Genomic DNA, 23,234 nt, shown 5'->3' with positions numbered 1-23,234 from the left:
ATTTACTCTTTCAACTTATGAACTTTGAAATAGAAGACACACAAGCAGAGCTGCCCACTTGCAGTTTATGGGAACTCTTATAAATTGCCAATAAGAACATATTTTGCAGGTTCAAACACATAACATTTCACATTAAGCAAGTTATTTGTTTGAGGACAGAGAAGGGTCAGGAAGAAAGCTACACGGCATAATGGCAGGAGGTAAATGAAATATGAAGCAGGGTAAAAGGTGGACTTTATAGCAGGGGTAGCTAACCTCTGATCCTCCAGTGATGTTGGACTTCAGCTCCCACAGTCCACATGATCAAAAATCAAGGATGGCAAGAGATATAGTCCAACATCTGCTATATACAAAAGTTCATTTTAATTATTGTTTAATTAGTGTATCATTTCCTTTATTTTTTGGGAATTCCACTTATTCTATGAGCTGTTCAAATGATTTTATATCCACAGACAATCAAACATTTTCTTACATGGGAAACAAGGTACTCTGAGGCAAGGTGAAGTGACTGTCTTGGGTGGCAGGTTCCACAGGGGCAGCAGATTACAACAGAAATATTTATTACCTCCTTGTTCCTGATGTAGATCTAATTCCTTATTTAGAGCTAATTTGCAGCCAGTGCTACCTGGCCTCTAAATACTTCACCAGCTGAAGTTTCTGAACTGTCTTCAGAGACAGCTCCATGTATAACACATTGCATAGACTTTCCTTGCCACCAACCAAAAATGATGGAAGCCACCAACCAAAAATGATGGAAGTTACTCCGTGCCAAGGCTACCTGAGCCTCAAGTGAGCAATGGATCCAGGAGGACCTCCATTATTTGCTCCTTCATACGTGCTCCTTCAGAGGGAATGTAACCCTATCAAGAGCAGGCAACCTCCCATTTATCCAGTTTAGAGAACCACCCACTAACAGTGCCTCAATCTAATCTGGATTGAGCTTCAGTTTATTGGCTCTCATTCAGTTTTACCGAGGCAAGAATTAACAGCTCTTATATGTCTGCTTCCTACAAAAATTCTAACCTGTCTAAATGAGAGTCTGTTAGGGTCCCACGGTATTCCTGTTTCAGAGAGTGTAATGACAGCTATCACCTGAACAAGTGGCCCTGGATAAATATGCCCTTATATATGCCCTGGAGAAATATGCCCTGTAATTGTATTTCTGGAACATTTCCTATGAGTTTTACATGCATGAAGATAATGCATACGAAGACATGAAATATATATTATTATTACCCTTTTGGAACATGAAAATTTCCCCACTGATGTGATTTTAATATCACCCTACAGGACAACAGTAACAGCTACTTTATGATTTCTATGATTTATTCCTAATATTGACAGCTTTTCTATATTTCAGAAAACAACAGTGCCACCTATTGCTTGAATGAGTAAATGCATTTGTTTTTATACAGCCAATTTCAAATGGGTACTGTTTCCTCCTTCAGTCCTCTTTCCTTAGGACTGTACACAGACAATAGTTTTTCAGGTTCTTGACAGTGGGAGGGACTCTTTTTCAATTGGATTATCGTGGCCTCCAGTAAGCCTTGAATGGATGTTAGTTTATTTTAAAATACGATGCCCTTAAGAATAAGTAATTAAAATGAGAGGAAATGAACTCCAGGTGAAGTTAAGCACTTTTGAGGTCCATCAAGCTAGATTCCAATGTATGTGAGTGCATATATGGAATGGGACTGTCCAGCCACTTTCTCCTTGCTGCAGCCCATATGTCCCCTCAGGAAGCCTCAGGAATGACATGGGATGTGGCATAGATGGCTGCAACTGGGAGGGTAGTAATGACAGACTTCTCCTAATGCAAGCAGGAGCCCCTCTGGATCTAATCTATTGATTTTAAGTCTATTTCCTGTAACTTGAGCCCATCAGATCAAGTCCTGCCCTCTGGGGCAGAAGAAAACCAAATCTTTGACCTCTTCTATGTAAAAGCCCTTTGGGCTGCCTCCCATCACAACCTCATTTTTTTTCTTTTCCAAACTTAAATACAGCCAGTTCTTCCAACCTTTATTCATATGATGTTTTCCATATCTTTGAAAATCTTTGTTGTTTTCTGAACTGTTCCAGTTTGTGAATAACCTTCGTAAAGTGAAGCACCCAGAAATGGACACAGAACTTCAAATGAGGGTCTGACTGGGTGATTTGGAAATTATTGGTTGGATCCAGACTTGGCCTTCCAGAAAAAAAAGGCTTTTCTTTCCACAGAGTGATGTTCAGCTGCAACCTTTCCAAAAACCTTTGCAATTTATTAACACCCCCCCCTCCAATGCTATACTTGTGTATTTGGCTGTTGTTGTTTTTTCTTCACCTAAAAGCAGAACTTTGCATTTTTCTCCAGTTAAACTTCATTTTGTTAATTTTGGGTCAGCATCCTATTCCAGCAAAGCCATTTTGAATTTTATTCCTATTTCTGAAGGGTTCAACTTTTTGTCATCTGCAGATTTGAGAAGGATTTCCTATGCCCTTTTATCTAAGTCACCATACCATTGAAGATAAGGTTAACTGTATATATATGAATGGGAAACACTATATAGTGTTTCCCATTCATCCTAAGTAGGAGAAACAATTAAAATGTCTTCAAATTGTAAGCAAAAAATAATAAGAATATTATTAATTAAATTAATATACTGCCCTCCATCCGAAGAACGCATAAAAAACTGAATGGAAATTATCCCTGCAGCCTAATAGCTGCATCCTAAACATTCCACAAATGATTTTTTTTTTGTTTTGGGTTACCGACTGTGTTTTATCATTTAGGATTACTTACAGACATTCATCCACATTGCATTCTACTTTTTCAGTAGCTTCTTTTTCTTGCAGCTCTTCCACAACCTTCTTCTCTTCAAATTCCACTGTAGCTCTTTCAACAGATAGTTTGGCCCCAACAACAATGTCATTCTTGACTTCTAAAGCAAGATCTGGAGAAATGTATGCAAGAATGCTTGGCCTTAATTAAGTTACAGAAGAGGTTTCTTATTTACAATGAAAATTCTTACAAGGTGAGCTCTAGTGTTCATGATTATAGAGGCCCATGAAGACAGATTTCCAGCATAGTCTCTTCAGCAAAGAATGACTAAACACAATGCTTTACCTCCATATGCACGCCTATTTCTTTTTGTTATTATGCTGCAAACGTGGTTTGAATTCTCCAAACCAATTCAGCAATCTATGCCTGGCATATAGGACAAAGGCACTATGCTCTGCCCTTTGTAATTTTAGTCCTTCCATTCAGAAGCACTAGCTCTAAGAACGGCTTCAGCTATGCCATCTTCAGAATACAGCTGATATTACATACTTCATGGCAGTTTCCAAACTGGAACTTTGTAGTTATGTTCTATCATATACAAGCTGGACTGAACCTAAAGGGGGAATTGTTCTACTGTCAGGTAGAACATTGTTTTGGGAACAGTAACATAACAGTAAATTTAAAAAATGTGGTTACGAAATAACCACAGTGGGACTCTTCCAGCCAACGTTAAGCACTTCTGAGAGCCATTGGGTTCAATATTGCAAATTTAAACTTAACTAACAGAGCAATCAACCACCACCACCTCAAACTTTTTCCAGGGATTGGATTGTGCTGAGCCATATCTCTCATTAGCTCTGCTGGCTGAGCTGACCTCCCACTGCTGACACAAGCATCACTCTGTTGGAAGAAACATTCCCCTTCTGCCCACTGAATGTGCAGGTGAGCAAGAGGCCTACAGGTGCTATCTCCACCAGCAGAATCCAGAGGAAAATTTTTCCAAAGGTGGGAGACAGCAGCGCTGAGGTAGTCCCAGGTCCTCTGGTTCTCAAGCTGATCTCACAGGCCTGATCTGGACCCTATAGCTGCACCAGCTTGGAGCTGGTGCAAGGATTAAGCCAAATGGTCTGCTCCCCTCCCTACTCAGCTACCAAGAATAGCAGGGTTGAAGATGTGTGACTGGAATGTAATGGAAAATAATAAGATTTTGGAACACAGAAATAAAGAAAATCAGAAAGCCATCAAAACTAGCACATGGGGGCCCACTTTAATTAAATTATATAGTTTGGCATTTGAATGATTGGCATTAATAATTGTATTATAAATTGGCAATGTTATAATGAGGCTATTGGAATGTAATTGAAAACTAATAAAAATTTATCCACAAATTATTTTTATTCACATATATTAAGTGTACATTTTGCAAAAATAGCATAGGCAGCAATCTGCTCACTTGTTGTGTTTCGCATGGCACAGTAGGCACGAATAGCAGTTATATCAGATGCTAAATTACTAAGCTGGAGACGTTTCTTCTGCTGAGTCATAGTCCAGTATGGATTAATCCATTGCTCTCCACAGGAAACATAAATCTGTTCCAAAATAATAATAATTTATTGTTATAATAATAATTTATTATTTGCACCCCATTCATCAGACTAGGCTGCCCCAGACACTCTGGGTGGCCTCCAGCACACACAAAAACATAGTCAAACATTAAACCTTAAAAAGCTTCCCCATACAGGGCTGCCTTCAGATATTTCCTAAATGTTACAGAATTACTCCTTAACATCTGATGGGAGGGCATTCCACAGGGCGGGTGCCACTACCAAGAAGGCCCTCTGCCTGGTTCCCTGTAGCTTCATTTCGCACAGTATGGGAACCACCAGAAGGCCTTTAGTGCTGGATCTCAGTGAGAGGTTGAAGCACAAATCACAAGCTGTAAACCTTCGTTACAGGTTGTGGTTTATCTGGAGCAAGACAAACCACAAGCCTGGGTTTGGATGACAGCAAACCATGGCTTTGCTCACAGCAGCAGGAGGATGGGAAGAAGAAAGCAGCTGCAATCGTGATCCACCTGGAGCAGGAACTGGCAAGCCATTCCAGTATCCCTGCCAAGAAAACTCCATGGACAAAGACAACAGGCATATAAAGGTTATGATGCTGGAAGATGAGCCCCTCAGGTCGGAAGGCATCCAACATGCTACTGAGGAGGAGCGGAGGACAAGTACAAGTAGATTCAGAGCTGATGAAGCGGCTGGGCCAAAGCCAAAAGGTCGCTCAGTTGCAGATATGCCTGGAAGCGAAAGGAAAGTCCAATGCTGTAAAGAAAAATATTGCATAGGAACCTGGAATGTAAGAACCATGAACCTGGGTAAGCTGGATGTGGTCAAAAATGAGATGGCAAGAATAAATATTGACATCCTGGGCATCAGTGAACTAAAATGGACAGGAATGGGTGAATTCAGTTCGGATGACCATCATATCTACTACTGTGGGCAAGAATCCTGTAAAAGAAATGGAGTGGTCCTCATAGTCAACAAAAGAGTGGTGAAAGCTGTACTGGGATGCAATCTCAAAAATGATAAAATGATCTTGATACAAATCCAAGGCAGATCTTTTAACATCACAGTAATCCAGGTTTATGCACCAACTATTGGTGCTGAAGAAACTGAAATTGACCAGTTCTATGAAGACTTACTTCTAGAAATGACACCAAAAAGGATGTTCTTCTCATTATAGGGGATTGGAATGCTAAAGTAGGCAGTCAAGAGATAAAAGGAACAACTGGCAAGTTTGGCCTTGGAGTTCAAAACGAAGCAGGGCAAAGGCTAACAGAGTTCTATCAAGACAGCAAGCTGGTCATCACAAACACTCTTTGTCACGACTCTACACATGGACATCACCAGATGGGCAGCATCGAAATCAGATTGATTATATTCTCTGCAGCCAAAGATGGAGAAGCTCTATACAGTCAGCAAAAACAAGACCTGGAGTTGACTGTGGCTCAGATCATCAGCTTCTTATAGCAAAATTCCAGCTTAAACTGAAGAAAGTAGGAAAAACCACTGGGCCAGCAAGACACAATCTAAATCAAATCCCTTATGAATACACAGTGGAAGTGAGGAACATGTTTAAGGATTTAGATTTGGTGGACAGAGTGCCTGAAGAATTATGGATGGAGACTCGTAAAATTATACAGGAGGCAGCAACGAAAACTATCCCAATGAAAAGGAAATGCAAGAAAGCAAAGTGGCTGTCCAGTGAGGCCTTACAAATAGTGGGGGAGAGAAGGCAAGCAAAATGTGAGGGAGATAGTGAAAGATATAGGAAATTGAATGCAGATTTCCGAAAAATAGCAAGGAGAGACAAGAGGGCCTTCTTAAACAAGCAATGCAAAGAAATAGAGGAAAACAATAGAATGGGGAAAACCAGAGGTCTGTTCAAGAAAACTGGAGATATGAAAGTAACTTTTCGTACAAAGATTACCATAATAAAGGACAAAAGTAGTAACGACCTAACAGAAGCAGAAGACATCAAGAAGAGATGGCAAGAATACACAGAGGAATTATACCAGAAAGATATGGATGTCTCGTACACCCCAGGTAGTGTGGTTGCTGACCTTGAGCCCAACATCCTGGAGAGTAAAGTCAAATGGGCCATAGAAAGCACTGCTAATAACAAGGCTAGTGGAAGTGATGGTATTCCAGCTGAACTACTTAAAATTTTAAAAGATGATGCTGTTAAGATGCTACACTCAATATGCCAGCAAGTTTGGAAAACTCAGCAGTGGCCAGAGGATTGGAGAAGATCAGTCTACATCCCAATCCCAAAGAAAGGCAGTGCCAAAGAATGCTCCAACTACCGCACAATTGAACTCGTTTCACACGCTAGCAAGGTTATGCTTAAAATTCTATAAGGCAGGCTTAAACAGTATGTGATGTTTCCCAGTAGTGATGTATGGAAGTGAGAGCTGGACCAGTGATGTATGGAAGAAAGCTGGACCATCGCTGAAGAATTGATGCTTTTGAATTATGGTGCTGGAGGAGACTCTTGAGAGTCCCATGGTCTGCAAGAAGATCAAACCTATCCATTCTGAAAGAAATCAGCCCTGAGTGCTCACTGGAAGGACAGATCGTGAAGCTGAGACTCTAATACTTTGGCCATCTCATGAGAAGAGAAGACTCCCTGGAAAAGACCCTGATGCTGGGAAAGATTGAGGGCACAAGAAGAAGGGGATGACAGAAGACGAGATGGTTGGACAGTGTTCTCAAAGCTACTAACATGAGTTTGACCAAGCTGCGGGATGCAGTGGAAGACAAATGTGACTGGCGTGCTCTGGTCCATGGGGTCATGAAAGTCAGACACAACTAAACAACAACAACAACAACAAATGGTTCAGCATAGCATTCCATGTGAACCTTGTCAAAACCAAAATACTCTGGTACTTTGATTTTTTTCTTATTATTTTTAAAATGCTTTATAAGCCAGATTTGTATACTAAACATTTTGTAGGCTGCTTTGCGAAGGACTTTTAAAAAATGGAATATGAATTTCTTAAATAAAATCTCTTTAAAATAAAAAAAATGCAACTATTACTATGGAAACTAAACAGCAACCAAAATCAATCAATCAATCAATCAATCAATCAATCGTATTGTGAAATCTTCAGCTGAGCTTACACTCTGAACAAAATTCCAGATATTTCTCAGTTTCTGCATTGGACTTTCAGTACTATAAGCCAAAACATTCCAGGAGTTCCTGTTGCAAATACCTGAGGCTGGAGCATCTGGAGTTAGCAGAGTACAAAGGAAAGCTTCAGGAGAAAACAATAGCAACAATTTTATACCTTTAGCAAAGTGCAATGCAAATGTAACAAAGAAAAATGGAATTTTGTATTTGAATAAAAATGGTTCATATTTAAATACTATTTTTTTACTAAAAAAAATGAAGCTAAATAATTAAGGCCCTATAAAACCACCATACTTGGCAACAAAATCAGAGAAATAGATCACATAGAAAATTAGTAATTAATTCTCCTCAGCTTCTTTAAGGTTTATACCCAATGAATATTGCTGAACTTGGGAAGTATAATATGGTTCTTTTATTACATAATAAAATTTAAACACCAATCTCTAGGATAAAAAGGAAATAGTGACTCAATAAATATTAAAATAAAATGAGCCACACTTTTAGCATTGTCAATAGTTCACTAAAATGGCAAGTAGCTCTTTTGCCTTCAGTGTTGAAATAAATGTCTGTTGAAGACAAGAAGCACTTTTTGTTCATCTGGACATGTGATTAGATATTATCCCACTTTACCAGAAGGGAGAAAATAGGATTTTTCTTGCCATGCATGTCCTATTCTGGGGAAAGTAAGGAGGGTATTTAAAGTCCTTATTAACGATCTATATATACTACCAGCTCACAGTGTGGCTTCCCAAAATTATTTTTTCATAGAGCTCAGGAGTCGGGATGAACACATCTGTCAGTTTCTCATTTTTACCATCTTAAATTCAGTTTACATTTCTGCAGCGATTTGCTATTTTAAAAACCCACCATGAAAAACCAGTATTTTAATGTGAATTTCTCCTCATTAAACACCTTTTTGTATGCAGTTCTGACAAATATACACATTTCTGCAAGCCACTTCCCCTAATACAATGCATTTTTGTGTGCTAGAGGCTCTCTTTGTTTCTTTCCCAAAGACTTTATTAGAGAAAAAGGTGACTAGGTTGACCCTGGCTAAAGGGCGAAGGTTCCACTAGAGTAGGGGTGGTCAACCTTTTTATACCTACCACCCACTAATGAATCTTTCTTGATGGTAAAATTTCCTTACCGTCCACCAGTGCTTGATAGAAGGAAGATTCAACTTGTGCCATACTACCCACCTAGAATCCTGAAACACACACTAGTGGGTGGTAGAGACCAGGTTGACAACCCCTGCACTAGAGGGTGCTCCACAGCTTAATCAGTAAGCAGTGCAGAGGTTTCTGCAACCATTGCGGGTAGGGTGCTTCTTGAAGAAATCTGTACAGCAGCTACTTGGGTGTTGGTGCATACTTTCACACACAGTTAAAAGTGAACATCCTTGCCTCAGCTGATGTGGCCTTTGGCTGGAGAGAGTTGGCTGCAGAGAGTTATTCATTGGTAGAAAGCCCTATATACCTGAGAACCCATTCACTAGGCTACTGCTTTTCTATATCACAGTAGACTGTCTTCCTTGCTCTCACAGACAAAACAAGAGTTTCTTGCCACACATGTCCTGTTCTGGGGGGAGTAAATAAGGTGTTCTTTGGTTCTTTCTGCTAGACAACAAGTCATATGTAAAGTATACAAAGGTTCGCAAGATTGAAGTGCTGTTGGTTTATGTAGTCTCAACGGATTTCTTTTTCCCAGGGTTGGCATTGTTTGTTTCATTGATAACAATTTAGCTTTTAAGGAAGGATTTGCTGCTCTTTCCAGTTCCGTCTGCCCAGTCTGCTCTGGGAACCCCTCCTGACGAGCGGGAGGGAATGATCCCAAATTATTCTAAATCCCACCCTTGTTATCCCAGAGAAGTCAGGATTCTCAGTTATTTCTTTTGCCCTGTATCCTGAGCAAAATGCCAAATGCAAATTAAGCCCATTTTCAATTTTATATTCTCTTTCATTTTCCAGACTTCAAACTTTGTTTCCAAAGTCTGCTTTCCCATTGCAAGAGTTCTTTCTTTGGGTTTAACTCAATGCCAAAAGGGTATTTTTTCTCTCCTATTACTAATTGCAATATTCATGGGGCATAACACAACCATAGCTTCAAGCAGTGTTTGGAACGATACGAGTAGGATGTGATTCATCATTATCTGCTCATTTTATAGGAACAACGCTTTCTGAAGAAGCACTAATGCCTCTGATTTCATTTTCATTTTTTTTCCTTACCAGCTGATCTCTCTCCAAGTCTTCCAAAAGACAGATTTCGACCCCCTTTTCAGTGAACAGTCTTCTGGCAGCAAAAGGCAAATTCAATGCCATGGTGCACCTTTTTAAATAAGGAGAATGTGTATACAGTATATGGCTCTGTTTGCATTAAGTTTTCAACACTTGAAGGGATTGAAGTGGCACATTACAAACAGGGCAACTGTACTCTTCATTAGAAATATCAATTAACCCAGCACTGCTGTAACCTGAAGTGTAGTTTATCCTGTTGATGGCTTAGGAGTCGTAAGTCCAAGCATCACAGGGGAGTATTTATGAAGTAAAGCGAAAATGGTTCCAGGTTTGGAAATAACTAATCCTGTCTACAGGGAGCAATTTCAAGACTGGTGATTCCTCAGCTGTACAGAATGGCAGCACAGCATCTCTGCAGAATGACAAAGACAGTGAGTGCTCTTCCACAGCCACACCAGGCTGATGTACCAGTTTTATTGGTGAGCACTAGATTCCTTGCTTTACAATTCCTGCTTTTAAAACCCAATGGTTGCGTTTGAGGGTGGTATTTTATGGCAAATATTATTACTGTCTGAATTTTGTATGGCTATTTTATTGTGAGCTGATATGGTCAAGGGGACAGCTAATTAACAAATAAAAAAGAGCAATAATTAGGAACCTGGCAAGGGAAGGTATAAGGTGAGTGAACAATTTCACAGCAGTGAAGGAAAGTTTCAATATGCTTCCTGCATATTGAAGGGAAGCATGAATGCCTTTCAAGCCCCTTTGCCTACAAAACACCCCTCTCTAAATGTGTCATGTGCACTGAAAAAGTTATAAGCTACCGTTGTTGGCATCCATCTGTCTCTGGAGACAATGGAGGAGTGGGCCTTTGGGGTGAAGTCAAACGGTTGGAGAGTTACAAGCCTGGATAGCCTATACAGTATAGGCAACTGTGTCATTCTCCACTCCTAGCCTTGGCATATCAGCAGCCAACCTAGTGCCAGATATTGCTAGCCTACAACTGCCATATCCAGGACGTTCTCAATAGCATCACCACAATTTTGGAGTGTCCTTCCCTAACAGAGCAGGCTGTCACTGACCCTGACGGGTTTCTTGCACCAGTTTAAATGCATCTGTTTACTCAGGCCTTTGGTTAAACTAGTTATGAGGCTGGCAGCCTGCCTTTGCTGACCATGTTTATTGTTGTATGTGATGTGGTTTGTGATACCAGTTTTACTATAGACTATATATTTGATATTGTATTTAATTCCCTTTAGGATGTGAACCACCTTGGGATATTCCTGATATACAACTATACTAATAAATAAAGAAATCACCAGCCTTGCTGACCTGGAGCCCGACAGCATCTAGAGAGCATTGAGTTGACTATATGCCTTAGCACACAAGTGCTTACATATCTAAATTGGGGGGAAATAAAGATTGTGATGTGGGTTTACTTACCGTTCCAGAAAATGCTGGAATTCTTTTCGGTGTATTTTCTTTTCTGAATCAGCATCATCGTGTGCCTTCGGGAGTCTCTTCACTTTCTGTTTCCTTTCTGGGTCAACATTTCTAGAGGAAATTAAAGCATGTTGATTGAATGATTTTTCTAACCCAAAAAACTTCCAAGAGAGTAAAAAGATCCTCCTTTGTAGTTTGCAGTGCAAGTCTGGAAAAACATGAAACACAGCTACACAATCTCAGCAGACAAGGCAAATCTGTGCTGTTTCAACCTTTTGATGTTTGCCATCCCTGGCTCCCTTGGGAAAGAAAGGAAGGATAGGATAGAAATTAATTAAACAAACAAACAAGCAAACAAAATATTCACTCTTCACTCCACATCTTATTCCTGGTGGCATCAATGTTCACAGCCATGACACTAGCTTGGTCATTATAAGACACACTGATGCTACAATGCTATAAGTTATTTTCCCTTTCACATGGGGGAAATACACAGCACCACATATATACGTATATTTGTACTTCTTAAAGTACCTGAATCCTTCCTAACCTACTTCATATGTGTAAATTTTCTACATTTTCATAAAGGAAATGTGCAGAAACTACACAAGGTTGAAATGAAATGCCCTCCAAAATTTAGCACCCTATTTGGAGTAGGTGTGGGGAAAACCTTTTGAAATTGGTTTTCCAGGGTTTGCTCACCCCAGTAGCAAACACCAATTCCCTGCCTTTTTTTATTGTAAAAAATGAAGGTTTATCACCAGCTGTGATAGCAGAGCTAGCAGCAAAAGCAAGAGCCCTTCTTCACAGCTACTAGCTTGGCTGCCATCGCCACCCTTGCTCACTTGACACAACACCATTCCAGTAACATTTGGGGATGGAAAATGGTGGCACCAATTGGGAAGAACTGCTGCATCTACCACCATGGAGCACAGCAAAACAACAAAGTTTCCTGGTTAACAAAAAACTTCACTGACACTTGCTGCCTGAATAGACATCCTACCACCACCACCACCAAAACCATTTGAAAAATGTATACACAATGATTGCATATACCGGTACATCTATATCAATAGCTGGAATCCACAGAACCGCGCAACTCACCCTTCATGGTCAATAGGGCAGCTGTTCTCCATGCCATTTGGCAATCTGATTTTTTTAAAAAGCAACTTTCTAAACACTTCATGATATGTCATGAAGGTCAGTTGTTGAAAGGAAATACAACACCCCACTGGGCGTGTCTAAAGACACTGAGTATGCCTGAAGTTTTTCTTGGGATCCTACTGTGCTTACATGAAACAAATGTGATATGTATATCACTTTTACATCAAGCTATATGGAATTTATATCCTATGTCCTACACCTTTGAAACAGACTCCAGTGGAACAGGGATCAGACAATCTTTCTGTCCCAATTCTCTCCTTCCAACATGAGATCAAACTGACAAACAGTGGAGAAGTGGCAGCAATAACACCAGTGTTAACCTATAATTGACTGCGACCGCACCTACAGTTGGGCTAAGTTCCTAAAGTCTGATTATGGCCTCATTCTGGCACCAGGCACATACCTGTATTAAGCCCAGCTCTTTGTTGCATCAGCCACGGGGATCACAACCCACACCCCAACCCCAACTCTCTTAAATGACCTAAATTGGAAATTCAACAACTTCATAAAAGCTAGTTTGGTTTGAGGAACTTCAGATCTAGAGGAAGAACTTTTTAAAAAGCTGATACCATTCATTAAATTTCTCTGTAAAAAGATCTGAACAATTTTAAGAACAGCATATTCACATTTTAGATCTGGCAGAGGGAGAACTAATTATGAGATGTATGCGTCAAAGATTTCAATTTCAGGCTTGACTTTACTTTGAAGATTATTTTTTTAACTTTATCATTTTTGCAGGCAGCTCAGTGGACAGCCGATCTGAATGCTACTCATTGTTCAGTGATGTATGAAGTGTATTTAATCAATCTGAAAAAGTAATATTAAACCATTATCAAAAAGTATCAGATGTTCTAAAAACCTTAAAAGAAAGGTCAAAAGGTGACATCTCTGCTAACAATGTGAGAAACGATGTATTTAACTTATTCTTTACATCAAAGCTTTTCACTGCTATATGAATATTCAAAGTCCTGTTATATAAAATGAACATACAAAATCTGCTCTTTCCAAGCATAATGCTCACTGTTTTCAAGCGGTTTATCCAAATAGATATAATTTATATTCACAGAGTTGTTGCATCCAACAAATATGGAAACAGCTTCAAGTGAAACTCTGTGGGAATTATTGTGCAAAAAGGCAAGCTATGTGTCCGTAAAAGCTCTTTACAACCTTGTAATCTGCTAGGGACATGATTCTAAATCATTCCTGTAATTTATATACTTCAGGCTATCTCCAGTTGTCTTCCTTCCATTTTTTTACATGTTGAAAACAGAAAAATGTGCTACCATTAGAATGTTACCATTGCAAGACCTACTGGAAGGCACATTCCCATCATTACCACAAGAATTGGATTACCTAGTGCACATCTAGCCTTAATGCATGCCAGACATTTAAAACTCATCTTGTCCCTTGCCAAAATAAAACATGTAGTTTGCCTAAGGGTGCTAGGAAAGGTAACGTTGTAAGGGGCAAATTGCATTTCCCAGGATTATGAGGGAGGAAAATGTGCTTTAAGTATATGGTGGTCTTAACCCCTATCTGTTGGGTTGTACACACTCCATTCTTAATCCAGTGTGATGTAGGCAGACAGCAACCTGTTGCTAATATGGGTGCATATCCAATAAGGATACAAGTAACGTGTAAGATTGTGATTCAACACTCAGATCTTCCCTACTTGATCAGAGCAACTGCAGACAAGTTTCTTCAGTAATCCTGGTGATGCATTTATGTATGTATGTATGTATGTATGTATGTATATTATGCCCTTACAGAAAACATTAGGGTGATATACAACAATATAAAAACATTTAAAACTATATGGCACAGTCATTAAAAGGGTTACATTATTAAAGTGGCAGGACCATGGCAAGAGGATAATATTCACCCTACCTACTTCCAGATTGTTCCTCTCTTCCCATTTGAAGCAAAGTCCAAGTTCTGTGTATGCCTTGCTGTGTGTGTCAGGCTGATGGCCACCTGAGACAGTCGCATGGTTGCCACAGAGGCCTGAACTGGACCCAAGGCATCTTCAGTGTAGATGCTGAAATCACCCGGCACAACTGTCCTGGGTTCTTCTAACACCATGTTTGGAGATCATTTTGGCCAGCTTGGCTGAGGCGGTTGTTGGGCAGCAGAGCGGATAGTACACCAACAGCATCCCTAGCTTGTCTCTTTGTCCCAGCGCCAGATTTAGACCCTCATTTTCTGTTCCAAGGAGAGGTTTCCTGGTGATGGAGCATGAACTCCTGTGGACCACAGCAACTCCCTCAGCCCACCCCTCCAGTTTGGCTTGGCATTGCACCAAATACTCAGTTGGGCAGAGATGGGTTAGGTCTGGCTCTCCTTGCTTCCTCACCCAGGTCTACCTGCTCATTCACAACTAAATCATGGATTATCATTTAACAATATCACCACCAGACTTTTAGGCACAGAGGTAGAGCACCCAGTGTATCAAGCATAGATTGGGGCTTGGTGAGGGGAACAGGATGTAAGCACCTGTAATCCTCCCTTTGGCATTCCCTCCTTCAGCTGTGCCTGTTCCTCTCCTCAATCATAGAGATAGGCTGTGCTACTGTGTCCCCTTCAAGACCTCTTCTTGCCAGGCACCTTCTGCCTGAAATCCACTCACTTGAAGATGGTCACAGGTGCTCAGGCAAACAAAGAACCCAGTCACAGACCTATTATTGCCAGTACACACTAAAAGGGCACCTCACAGCAATTAATCTCCAGCTGAACTTCTTTCACAGGCATTCTCCATCCCATCATCCGCCTGGGACACTGCAGACATAAAACGTCCAATCCTCCCACCCAAGGGATTCCAACTCCCAGGGTCCCAATGGTCTCCTATGTAAGGCCAAACAGCACATCTAAGCCTCATATAGCAATACAATGCAAACAATGCTCCGAGGAGGAGTAAAAAGGGTGGCGCCCTCACCTCTAGTCTACCTCCAATCGGACAACTCCCTTTGGTGTGTTCCTCCAGGGTCACCCAAGGGCCTTCTAAATGCAAACTGCTCTCCTTTGATTGCGGAAGGAGATGGCAATTAGGACAACTCCAGATATTAAAAATCAAGCTTGCTCTTCCCAACTAGACAGGGGAAATTAAATAAAAACCTAACTGGCTTGCCAGTGGATAAAAAAGGGAATGGGTAAGTCAGGTGCTTAGACTCTCTCTTCTCTTTCCAGCAATCACTCACACACCAGGAGCCACAGAAGATCTCAACAGCATCCTACTATATGATAATTCCATAGCATCTCCAAAGAAACAGGTGGGTGGGTCCTATAAGCTCATCCATGGTATCAAGTAGTGAGCTTGAAAGCTTGTTGTGATAACATACTAGTTGTAGTGGACACATGGCTGCCAAAATCTGCACAACTGCAGCTGTTAAAAAAGTGCCAGAATTTTTATGATGGGCTTGTAGCCAGTCTCCAGGTGGAGATAACATTCACATGAGCATTGCCAGCCCGGTGGCATCATACACTCTGAAATGTAACCACAGGGAACTAAGTCAGTGTTCAGAATGAGTTTTCTTTACCACCACAAAGTAAAATAGATGGCTACTTTTGGAGGTTGGCAACTTTTCAAATATAAAGTTGAAAGCAGTAATAGATTTGGAAATTACAAATTACAAAACCTTTACTGTGCTCATTAGATTATGAAAATTAACTATAATTTTCTTACTGTTTTTTAGCCACAGTTGTACAGTCGGGTCCAAGAACAAAGATGGCTTTGCTTTTGTCCTGTTCTCCATTTTTCAAAACTCTGAGTCTCAGAGGCATGTAGCTGTCTGACTTCTTACCAGTAGGTTTCTTCAAGGGAGGGCTGTTTGGAATCAGCAAGCCTTCAATGGGCCAGTCAAAAGCCTTTCAAAACATAAACAAAGCGTTTATTCCAGTTATAAGAATTACAACAGCTAAGAGTGACCAAATGTCACACATATGCATACCAATTCAGTAACTCCATATTGCAGGGCTAGGGAGCGGACTGACACTATGAGAATAAGGGCTTGCTGGAGGCTATTTGTTTTAATTTTAAAGTATATAAGCTAGTCTTCAACCAAAGGTTGAAGAATTGAGATAGGAAGTAGGGAACTGAAGGATCAGTTAGATCATAGAGGATCATTTTATGGAACACTGAAGGAAATCTTCACCCTAAACTGTCTTATGGTACAATCCAAATCCTGAATCCATTGGGCTGGTTGTTGGCATCTATCTGTCTTGGTAGACAGCAGAGGAGTGTTCCTTTGGGGGTGAAGTCAAACTGTTGGAAGGTTACAGCGCCTGCTGTGACTGTAGAGACGGATGCGGGAGAAACATGTTTTGTTGCAGAATCTGGTTGTGCTTGCAGATGCACCATGGCGTTTCTTTTGAGTTAGGATACAGCACATTCTTCCAGCTTCTGCTCTAGTGGAAGGGTGCCCAAGCCAATGGAAATCAATCAATCCAGCATTATTTACCTCAAAAGGGAAAAAAAGAGATGAGTGGGGCATGGGTCAGACTACTGAGAGCTTATAGCCACTACTGTGCGACTGGGCACAAGAGAATTGCTCTGCCCATTGCACTGGCTTGATTAGATAATCCTACATGCACTGCAACCTTAATATTTAGAAAGGAATATTTTTTGTACATTCAAATTTGCTTAGACAGTTTACTCAGTTGAGAACAAGAAAAAAATACTGTGCCTGTGCTGACCATAAGCATTTGCTTCAGACCATGAATGTATGCAACAAATTAGTAGCAAAAGAAATGTTTTAGCACTGGTTTCCGGACATATGGAACTAAGTAGAGAAATCAGCAAAATGGCACTTGGCCTCTGTTAAAGTGAATTTAATGAAAAGAATTACGCACAATGGTGAGTATATTCTGGACAATAAAAAAAAAATAAGAGTTTGCTGGGGAGGAGAAAGGAGATGGTTAGGTGTGAGGAATGATCAAATTCATGCCTAGTGAAACTCTCTGGATTGTGATCTTAGTAATTATATACGTCATTTCTAATATGCAATTAACATAGTAAATGTTTTTCACACTATTAGTGTGTATCTGCAAGTGTATATTTTAAATGTAAGCCTAGAGATATGCTTTTTAAGTGTACTCAAATAGCTATGGACATATCTGCACATGTGTGGGTTGCACTTTACCAAATTACCTGGTTTAGTTCTCCATTTGGAAGCACAGGCCACATATAGGTCAACTTATTCCACAAAGGATTGTCCACTTTTGACTGTTTCCACTGACCAGGCTTACTTGTTCCTCCATGTTTAATGGCCCACCTGTAACGGAACAAAAGGAGTCTATTTTCTTATCTGAAGTATCAGCAATTGTTTTCTTAACAAATACATTTCTGACTGGGAGCAATTCTTGAGCAGCTAAATTATAGCTCCTTTCATTGGATTCTCTTAGATATAGGACATTCCCAAGTTGATGTCATAATGTCCATGTTTGAGCCTGATATATATATATATATATATATGCATATATATATATATATGCACGGCTGCTCTGTTGGTTGGTTTTTTCCCTCCCTCTGCTGGCTTTCATCTTCATTACTCCTGCTTAGTTAATTTAATAGATACTGATTTGATTGTTTTTCTATTTTAGTCTTTTACAATGGATTTGGATTTTATTGCTAGTTGCTTCTTTTGAAAGGCAGGATACATGAAATCCCAGTCCAGCTCCATTTGGTCCATAACTATGAATGAGCTGGAATGAAAGTGAAGGAAGTCTTGGGTTCCTTTGCTCCCTGTTCCTCCTGTTATTTCTCTATGCTGCTGGAAGGCATACCTATTATCAGCATTCAGTTTCCCTTCCCCAAAATCCTAGTTTGTTATACAAATAAATAAATAAAACAGGGTTGGTTTTTTTTTAAAAAAGCCACCTTCACAGCCCATTGCTTGAAGTTGTCTTGTTTGAATTATATGATCAAGGAATGAAGCAGGTAGAAGGATTCCTGAAAATGTACTGATTTTAGAGATGGGAAGCATGGCAGCAAAGTGTGAGATATGACCATACTTAGTGCCATTTCTCATTTCTCTTGATTAAGCAGCTACACACAACACACACACACACACACACACACACACACACACAAACCATTCCTCCTCCTCTCTCTCTGCCAAATGAGAGGAATGCTGTTGCTTTCATGTCCTTATCAGCTTCCTTGAGGCATATCACTGGCCACCATCGCATGGAGACAAGTGACTTGCCCTAAGCCACAGACTGAATACAAGGCAGAGGTGGGGTATGAGACCCAACCACTCTTTTGGTATTGGATTCGCTGCTGTAATGCAATGCACATTTCACAAACAAAACAATTTAATTTCCAAGCCAGAGCATTGCAAATTGATTCTCCTTGAATTAGTTTACCATCAATTCATTACCTCTCAGATCACACTCCAATTAACTCCTCTTCAATTAATCCCCAAAGGACTAATTTCCCCTCTGCCCTCCCAAAAAGAAGGGCGTTGAAACACACACACACACACACACACACACACACACACTTCATACCCAACAATGCAGCCCTCTCCTCTTCTCTGCCTGTCTCTTAATAAAGAGGTGTGGTGGGAGGAAACTACAGGGAATAACCTTGCCTGTGCTTTATAGTGACACAGAAATAAAAGCACCTACGCAAAGCAGAGGCTCAGTATATAGCATCTTGATTTTCAAGTGCTGGGTCTCCTCTCTTCCACCCCCCACCCATGGCAGATGTCAGTGCAAAGCACACTGCCTAGCTAGAAAACTCTTGGTGATTTAGTTCCTTTTATTTTAAAGATAAAGACAACTATTTTCTTTGCTTATAGAACTGTGGGAAGGGAGGGGGGGTCACTGCCATCCTGTTGAACAAAAGACTCTTGGGGATCCAGTTGCACATCAGGAGACTTGTGGGAATTCTGCTAGGTCTTGGGCACTATTGTTGACGAACATTTGCAGCGCGCACCACACGGCTTTTCCTGAAAGAGCGATTAAGCTGCCAGGCTTCAACGCAGTATGAGTTTTAATAACTGAGTTCAAGCCCCCTGAAAACTGTGTTTTATAAATGAAAAGCTGACAATCTGTGAGCTGCATTGGCATAGGTAACAATATAATGACTGTATAAGTGCCTAAAATGAAATCTGCCCTTAGTGGCGTATTCTCTTCTCTTTCGGTTTCTGCCTGTGTTTTCAAATAGCATCTGTAATTGAAACCCAACATTTCTCGTTTGCAGCCACTAGGTGGAAACAGCGATTCGTGGAAGTGCGGTTGAGAGGCATTTCTTTTGAAAAGCTGCATCACATTTAATTCTACTTAATGTTATTTTATTTCTTTTTTTATTTCAGACAGCCCTAACATAATTGCTTTCCCCCCCAGATGTCTCACGAAGAAGTAAAATAGAACTCCTTGTGCCCCAGATAGCTGTCAAATCTCTCTTTTTCAAGCATGCGTGCAAAGGACAAGGCAAGGCTAAAAACAAAGTGACATACTTTTTAACCCCATAATCAATAGGTATGCTATGACTCTCTGTGATTATAAAGAAGCAAAGGAAACACTAGCTATATAGTTTCATCTGAAGTTATCTGGACTGCTGTGATTTTGACTGTTTTCTATCCCTTGTTTATATTTTGCAATGTTTTACTGACTGCTGATCTCCCTGGTGCAGTAAAGTGGGATATATATTTGATTTTAAATAAATAAATATTACCCAACATTTTACCACTTCTGACGCAATATGGACAAATCTCAGTGCTTATTGTATGCTGTTGAACTTCGTAAGTAAATTGGGAGGGGGGCATTCTAATTATAGTACAATCCCATGCATGTACTTAACAGTAAGTCCCACTGCGTTCAGTGGGTCTTGCTCTCAGGACAGTTTGCATAGGAGTGCCTTATTTCTATTTCCGCTGAATTGTTTGTGGCAATCTACGCAATTATGTAAAAATGGGGTCACAAATGGTGTTCACTATGAAACTGCCCTAAACTTTCACGAGCATTAAGGGCTGCTAGCTCATGAGTAGAAATTATTATACTTAAATATAAGTCCCTGCTGAATAATTATAACTTTATCAGAAAAGCAAAGAAATCTGTAAGGATAAATTTACTAAGATCCTGAAGGATTGCAATATTTCAAATCATGACAATTAGAGCTATATCTGGCTACAGAGTACATTTATTTCTGCTTTTAGCTGTATTTTTAATGTAATGGAAACTAAGGTGTTGGCTTACTATGGCCTGCCCATAATGTATATGTCACAGCTGGGCCACAAAGCATGTTAGCAAAAGGCAGACGACTCAATCGCATTAAAGAATTCTACAAAAATCAGAAGCAATTTGTCCATCCAGGAAGTGTGGAAATCACAGAAGGACCCAGTATAGATTGCAGGCCACCCTTCCGATCTAATAACATATTTTTATTTTACAATATTGTTGCATGAAGTGAGCAATTACCCTTCAGTCATTGGGAAGGAGGTTAATCACTCACGGACTGGAATGTATATATTCTGAGATGCTGCAGCCTCAACTGTGGGTTGCTCTTGGCCAGGCACTGTCCCTGGAAAATGATGTTATATATCGGAGAACAACTTACAAATGATATGGAAGGGACAACAGAAATATTGTGGTCTTCTCAATATTGCTTCATGGGACATATAACTCCATAGCTGTGAAAATGCATTTCTCCTGAATTTTCTAATCTTACAAACCCTTACCCACAAAGCTTAGTAGTCCTCCCTCCCACTTGCTAAGGGTTCAGTTAGAAGTGGGAAAAGGGCCCACAGCCACCCAATGCCCAAAATACAACTGTCCTCTCTTAAGTAGTAGAAATGATGGAACTGACCCTGACTGAAAACTGAAAGGAAAGAAACAGGGTGGCAATTTATGTTATCTTCAAGCTGAAGAACAATTAAACAACAGACAGCCTGGACAACTGTGTCAGGTAGGGAAAGTTTCAGAGGAAAGGCAGTTTGGCACAGAAACACAGGATTGTAGACTTGGAAGGGACCCTGAGCGTCATCTTGTCTAACCCCCCTGAAATGCAAGAATCCAGCCCACAGCCATCCCTGGGTGGACTCAAACCACCAACCTTCTGGTTAACAGCCAGACACACTGACCCATTGCGCCATGATGAGTGTAGGTAGGAAAACAGGTAGCGGTTCAAGAAACAAGAGGATGTCACAATGCAGTCTTGTGCATGGGCAGCTAGAGTTTGGGGCAAGTTGTTCAGAGCTACAACACAGAAACAGGTGACACAAGGTGGGGGCTTGTGTATTGTGTCACTTGGCCCTTTCTTCAGCACCTCCAGCTTCCGTTGTAGCCCCTGAGCAGCTTCTTTGTCCTTTCTGCCAACTCGGCGGCATGAAACAAACACCCTTCCACACTTGGGTTCAATTGCCATGATGCTTCAAAGGGAATCTCAGTGTATAATGCCTTAGTGAAGACATTCCCCCCCCCCCTCCTTTTGTCAAAACATTCAAACAAGGGAAGGCCTGTGTTTCAGTACAAGCTTTGCATGCAGAAGGTCTCAGCATGTTCAGTCCCCAGAGGGTAGTACTGGGAGAAACCTTTGCTGAAGCCCTGGAGGGCTGCTTCCAGTCAGTGTAGACAATACCAAAGTAGAAGGCAGGTTTCTATGTTTCTAAAATACTATTTTTTTCTTCCCATTTTCTAAAGGAGTTGTGGTTTGTAGATGGAATTCAACAAACAAGATACAAAAGAGTTAAAGGAATGGAGCTTTTTTAAAACTTAAAATTAAAGCTGACCTTTTCTGTCTTCTATCAAGTAACAATTACATTGTCTTAAATCTCATAATGAAATAAAATGAAGTGCAATATGTAATCTGAGCATGATATTCTACGTAATAATTACCTTGGTGAACACCAGCCCAAATCAGCATGCTTCTAATAAACAGGTAGGGGGGGAAATAGCAGATTTGCATACTATTACTGACAAGGACAAATAGTGTTTCTCTCATACATTTTCTTCAAGAATATTGTGGCCCATTTGCATTATTTATCTTTGGTAGAAATAGGCTACCATTATCAAAGCAGGACCTGCCCCCTTCCTCTCTTCAGTTCTTTGAATCCTGCCCCTCTTACCAGCACTATACCAGACCTCTGTTAAGATTTTTTAAAAAGCTGCTACAACAGACTGTATCTCCACTGCACAGGTATTTCCTCTGTGGACTATGTTTTAGCAGCAATGTGTAGCACTACTAATAGGTAAAGGTAAAAGGTAAAGGTACCCCTGCCCGTACGGGCCAGTCTTGCCAGACTCTAGGGTTGTACGCTCATCTCACTCTATAGGCCGGGAGCCAGCGCTGTCCGTAGACACTTCCGGGTCACGGGGCCAGTGTGACAAGCTGCATCTGGCGAGCCAGCGCAGCACACGGAACGCCGTTTACCTTCCCGCTGGTAAGCGGTCCCTATTTATCTACTTGCACCCGGGGGTGCTTTCGAACTGCTAGGTTGGCAGGCGCTGGGACCGAACGACAGGAGCTCACCCCGTCGCGGGGATTCGAACCGCCGACCATGCGATCGGTAAGTCCTAGGCGCTGAGGTTTCACCCACAGCGCCACCCGCGTCCCTAGCACTACTAATACTCAGCAAAAAAAAAAATTGTAAAAAAATTGGTGATGGTACTTACATCTTGAGAACTTGTAAAATGTTTCTCCTACCCTGCTCTCCATATTCCTGTGCCCTCTCCTTCATTTCACACCCTCCAACATTTATCTGATGAAAATAGGGACGTCCCATTCCATAATGGTAATAGTTACAGACATCTTACTGGGTTGCCCTAGCCACTCTGGGCAGCTTTCAGCATATAATAAAACATAATAAAACATGAAACATGAAAAAACCTCCCTATACCAGATTGTCTTCAGACAGGTCAGGGATTGGATAACTCTATACCCTCCAACATGCATCCAATGAAAATAGAGACATCCTAAGAAAAAGTGGGACATTCCAGGATCAAATCAG

General features: G+C 40.7%; 1 protein-coding gene across 9 annotated transcripts in view; it reads right to left on the bottom strand.

Annotated features, from left to right (window-relative positions):
• The window catches only part of DCDC1 (doublecortin domain containing 1), a 246,362-nt gene that overhangs the window by 40,041 nt on the left and 183,087 nt on the right, over positions 1 to 23,234 (bottom strand). For all 9 annotated transcript variants that reach the window (XR_014505400.1, XM_083415302.1, XM_083415304.1 and 6 more), the window contains exons 20-25: positions 17,432 to 17,555; positions 15,968 to 16,149; positions 11,125 to 11,235; positions 9,673 to 9,772; positions 4,212 to 4,347; positions 2,780 to 2,930 (exon numbers count right to left, since the gene is read on the bottom strand). Coding sequence is in view for 8 of the 9 variants with exons in the window: in XM_083415302.1 (XP_083271428.1) it covers positions 2,780 to 2,930; positions 4,212 to 4,347; positions 9,673 to 9,772; positions 11,125 to 11,235; positions 15,968 to 16,149; positions 17,432 to 17,555 (804 nt within the window). In the remaining variant the exon portion in view is untranslated. The remainder of the gene's footprint in view (positions 1 to 2,779; positions 2,931 to 4,211; positions 4,348 to 9,672; positions 9,773 to 11,124; positions 11,236 to 15,967; positions 16,150 to 17,431; positions 17,556 to 23,234) is intronic.

The sequence above is a fragment of the Podarcis tiliguerta genome (assembly GCF_965153285.1).
Source record: "Podarcis tiliguerta genome assembly, chromosome: 1".
Classification (NCBI taxonomy): Eukaryota; Metazoa; Chordata; class Lepidosauria; order Squamata; family Lacertidae; genus Podarcis; species Podarcis tiliguerta.
This window is presented reverse-complemented; position numbering and strand designations above follow the sequence as displayed.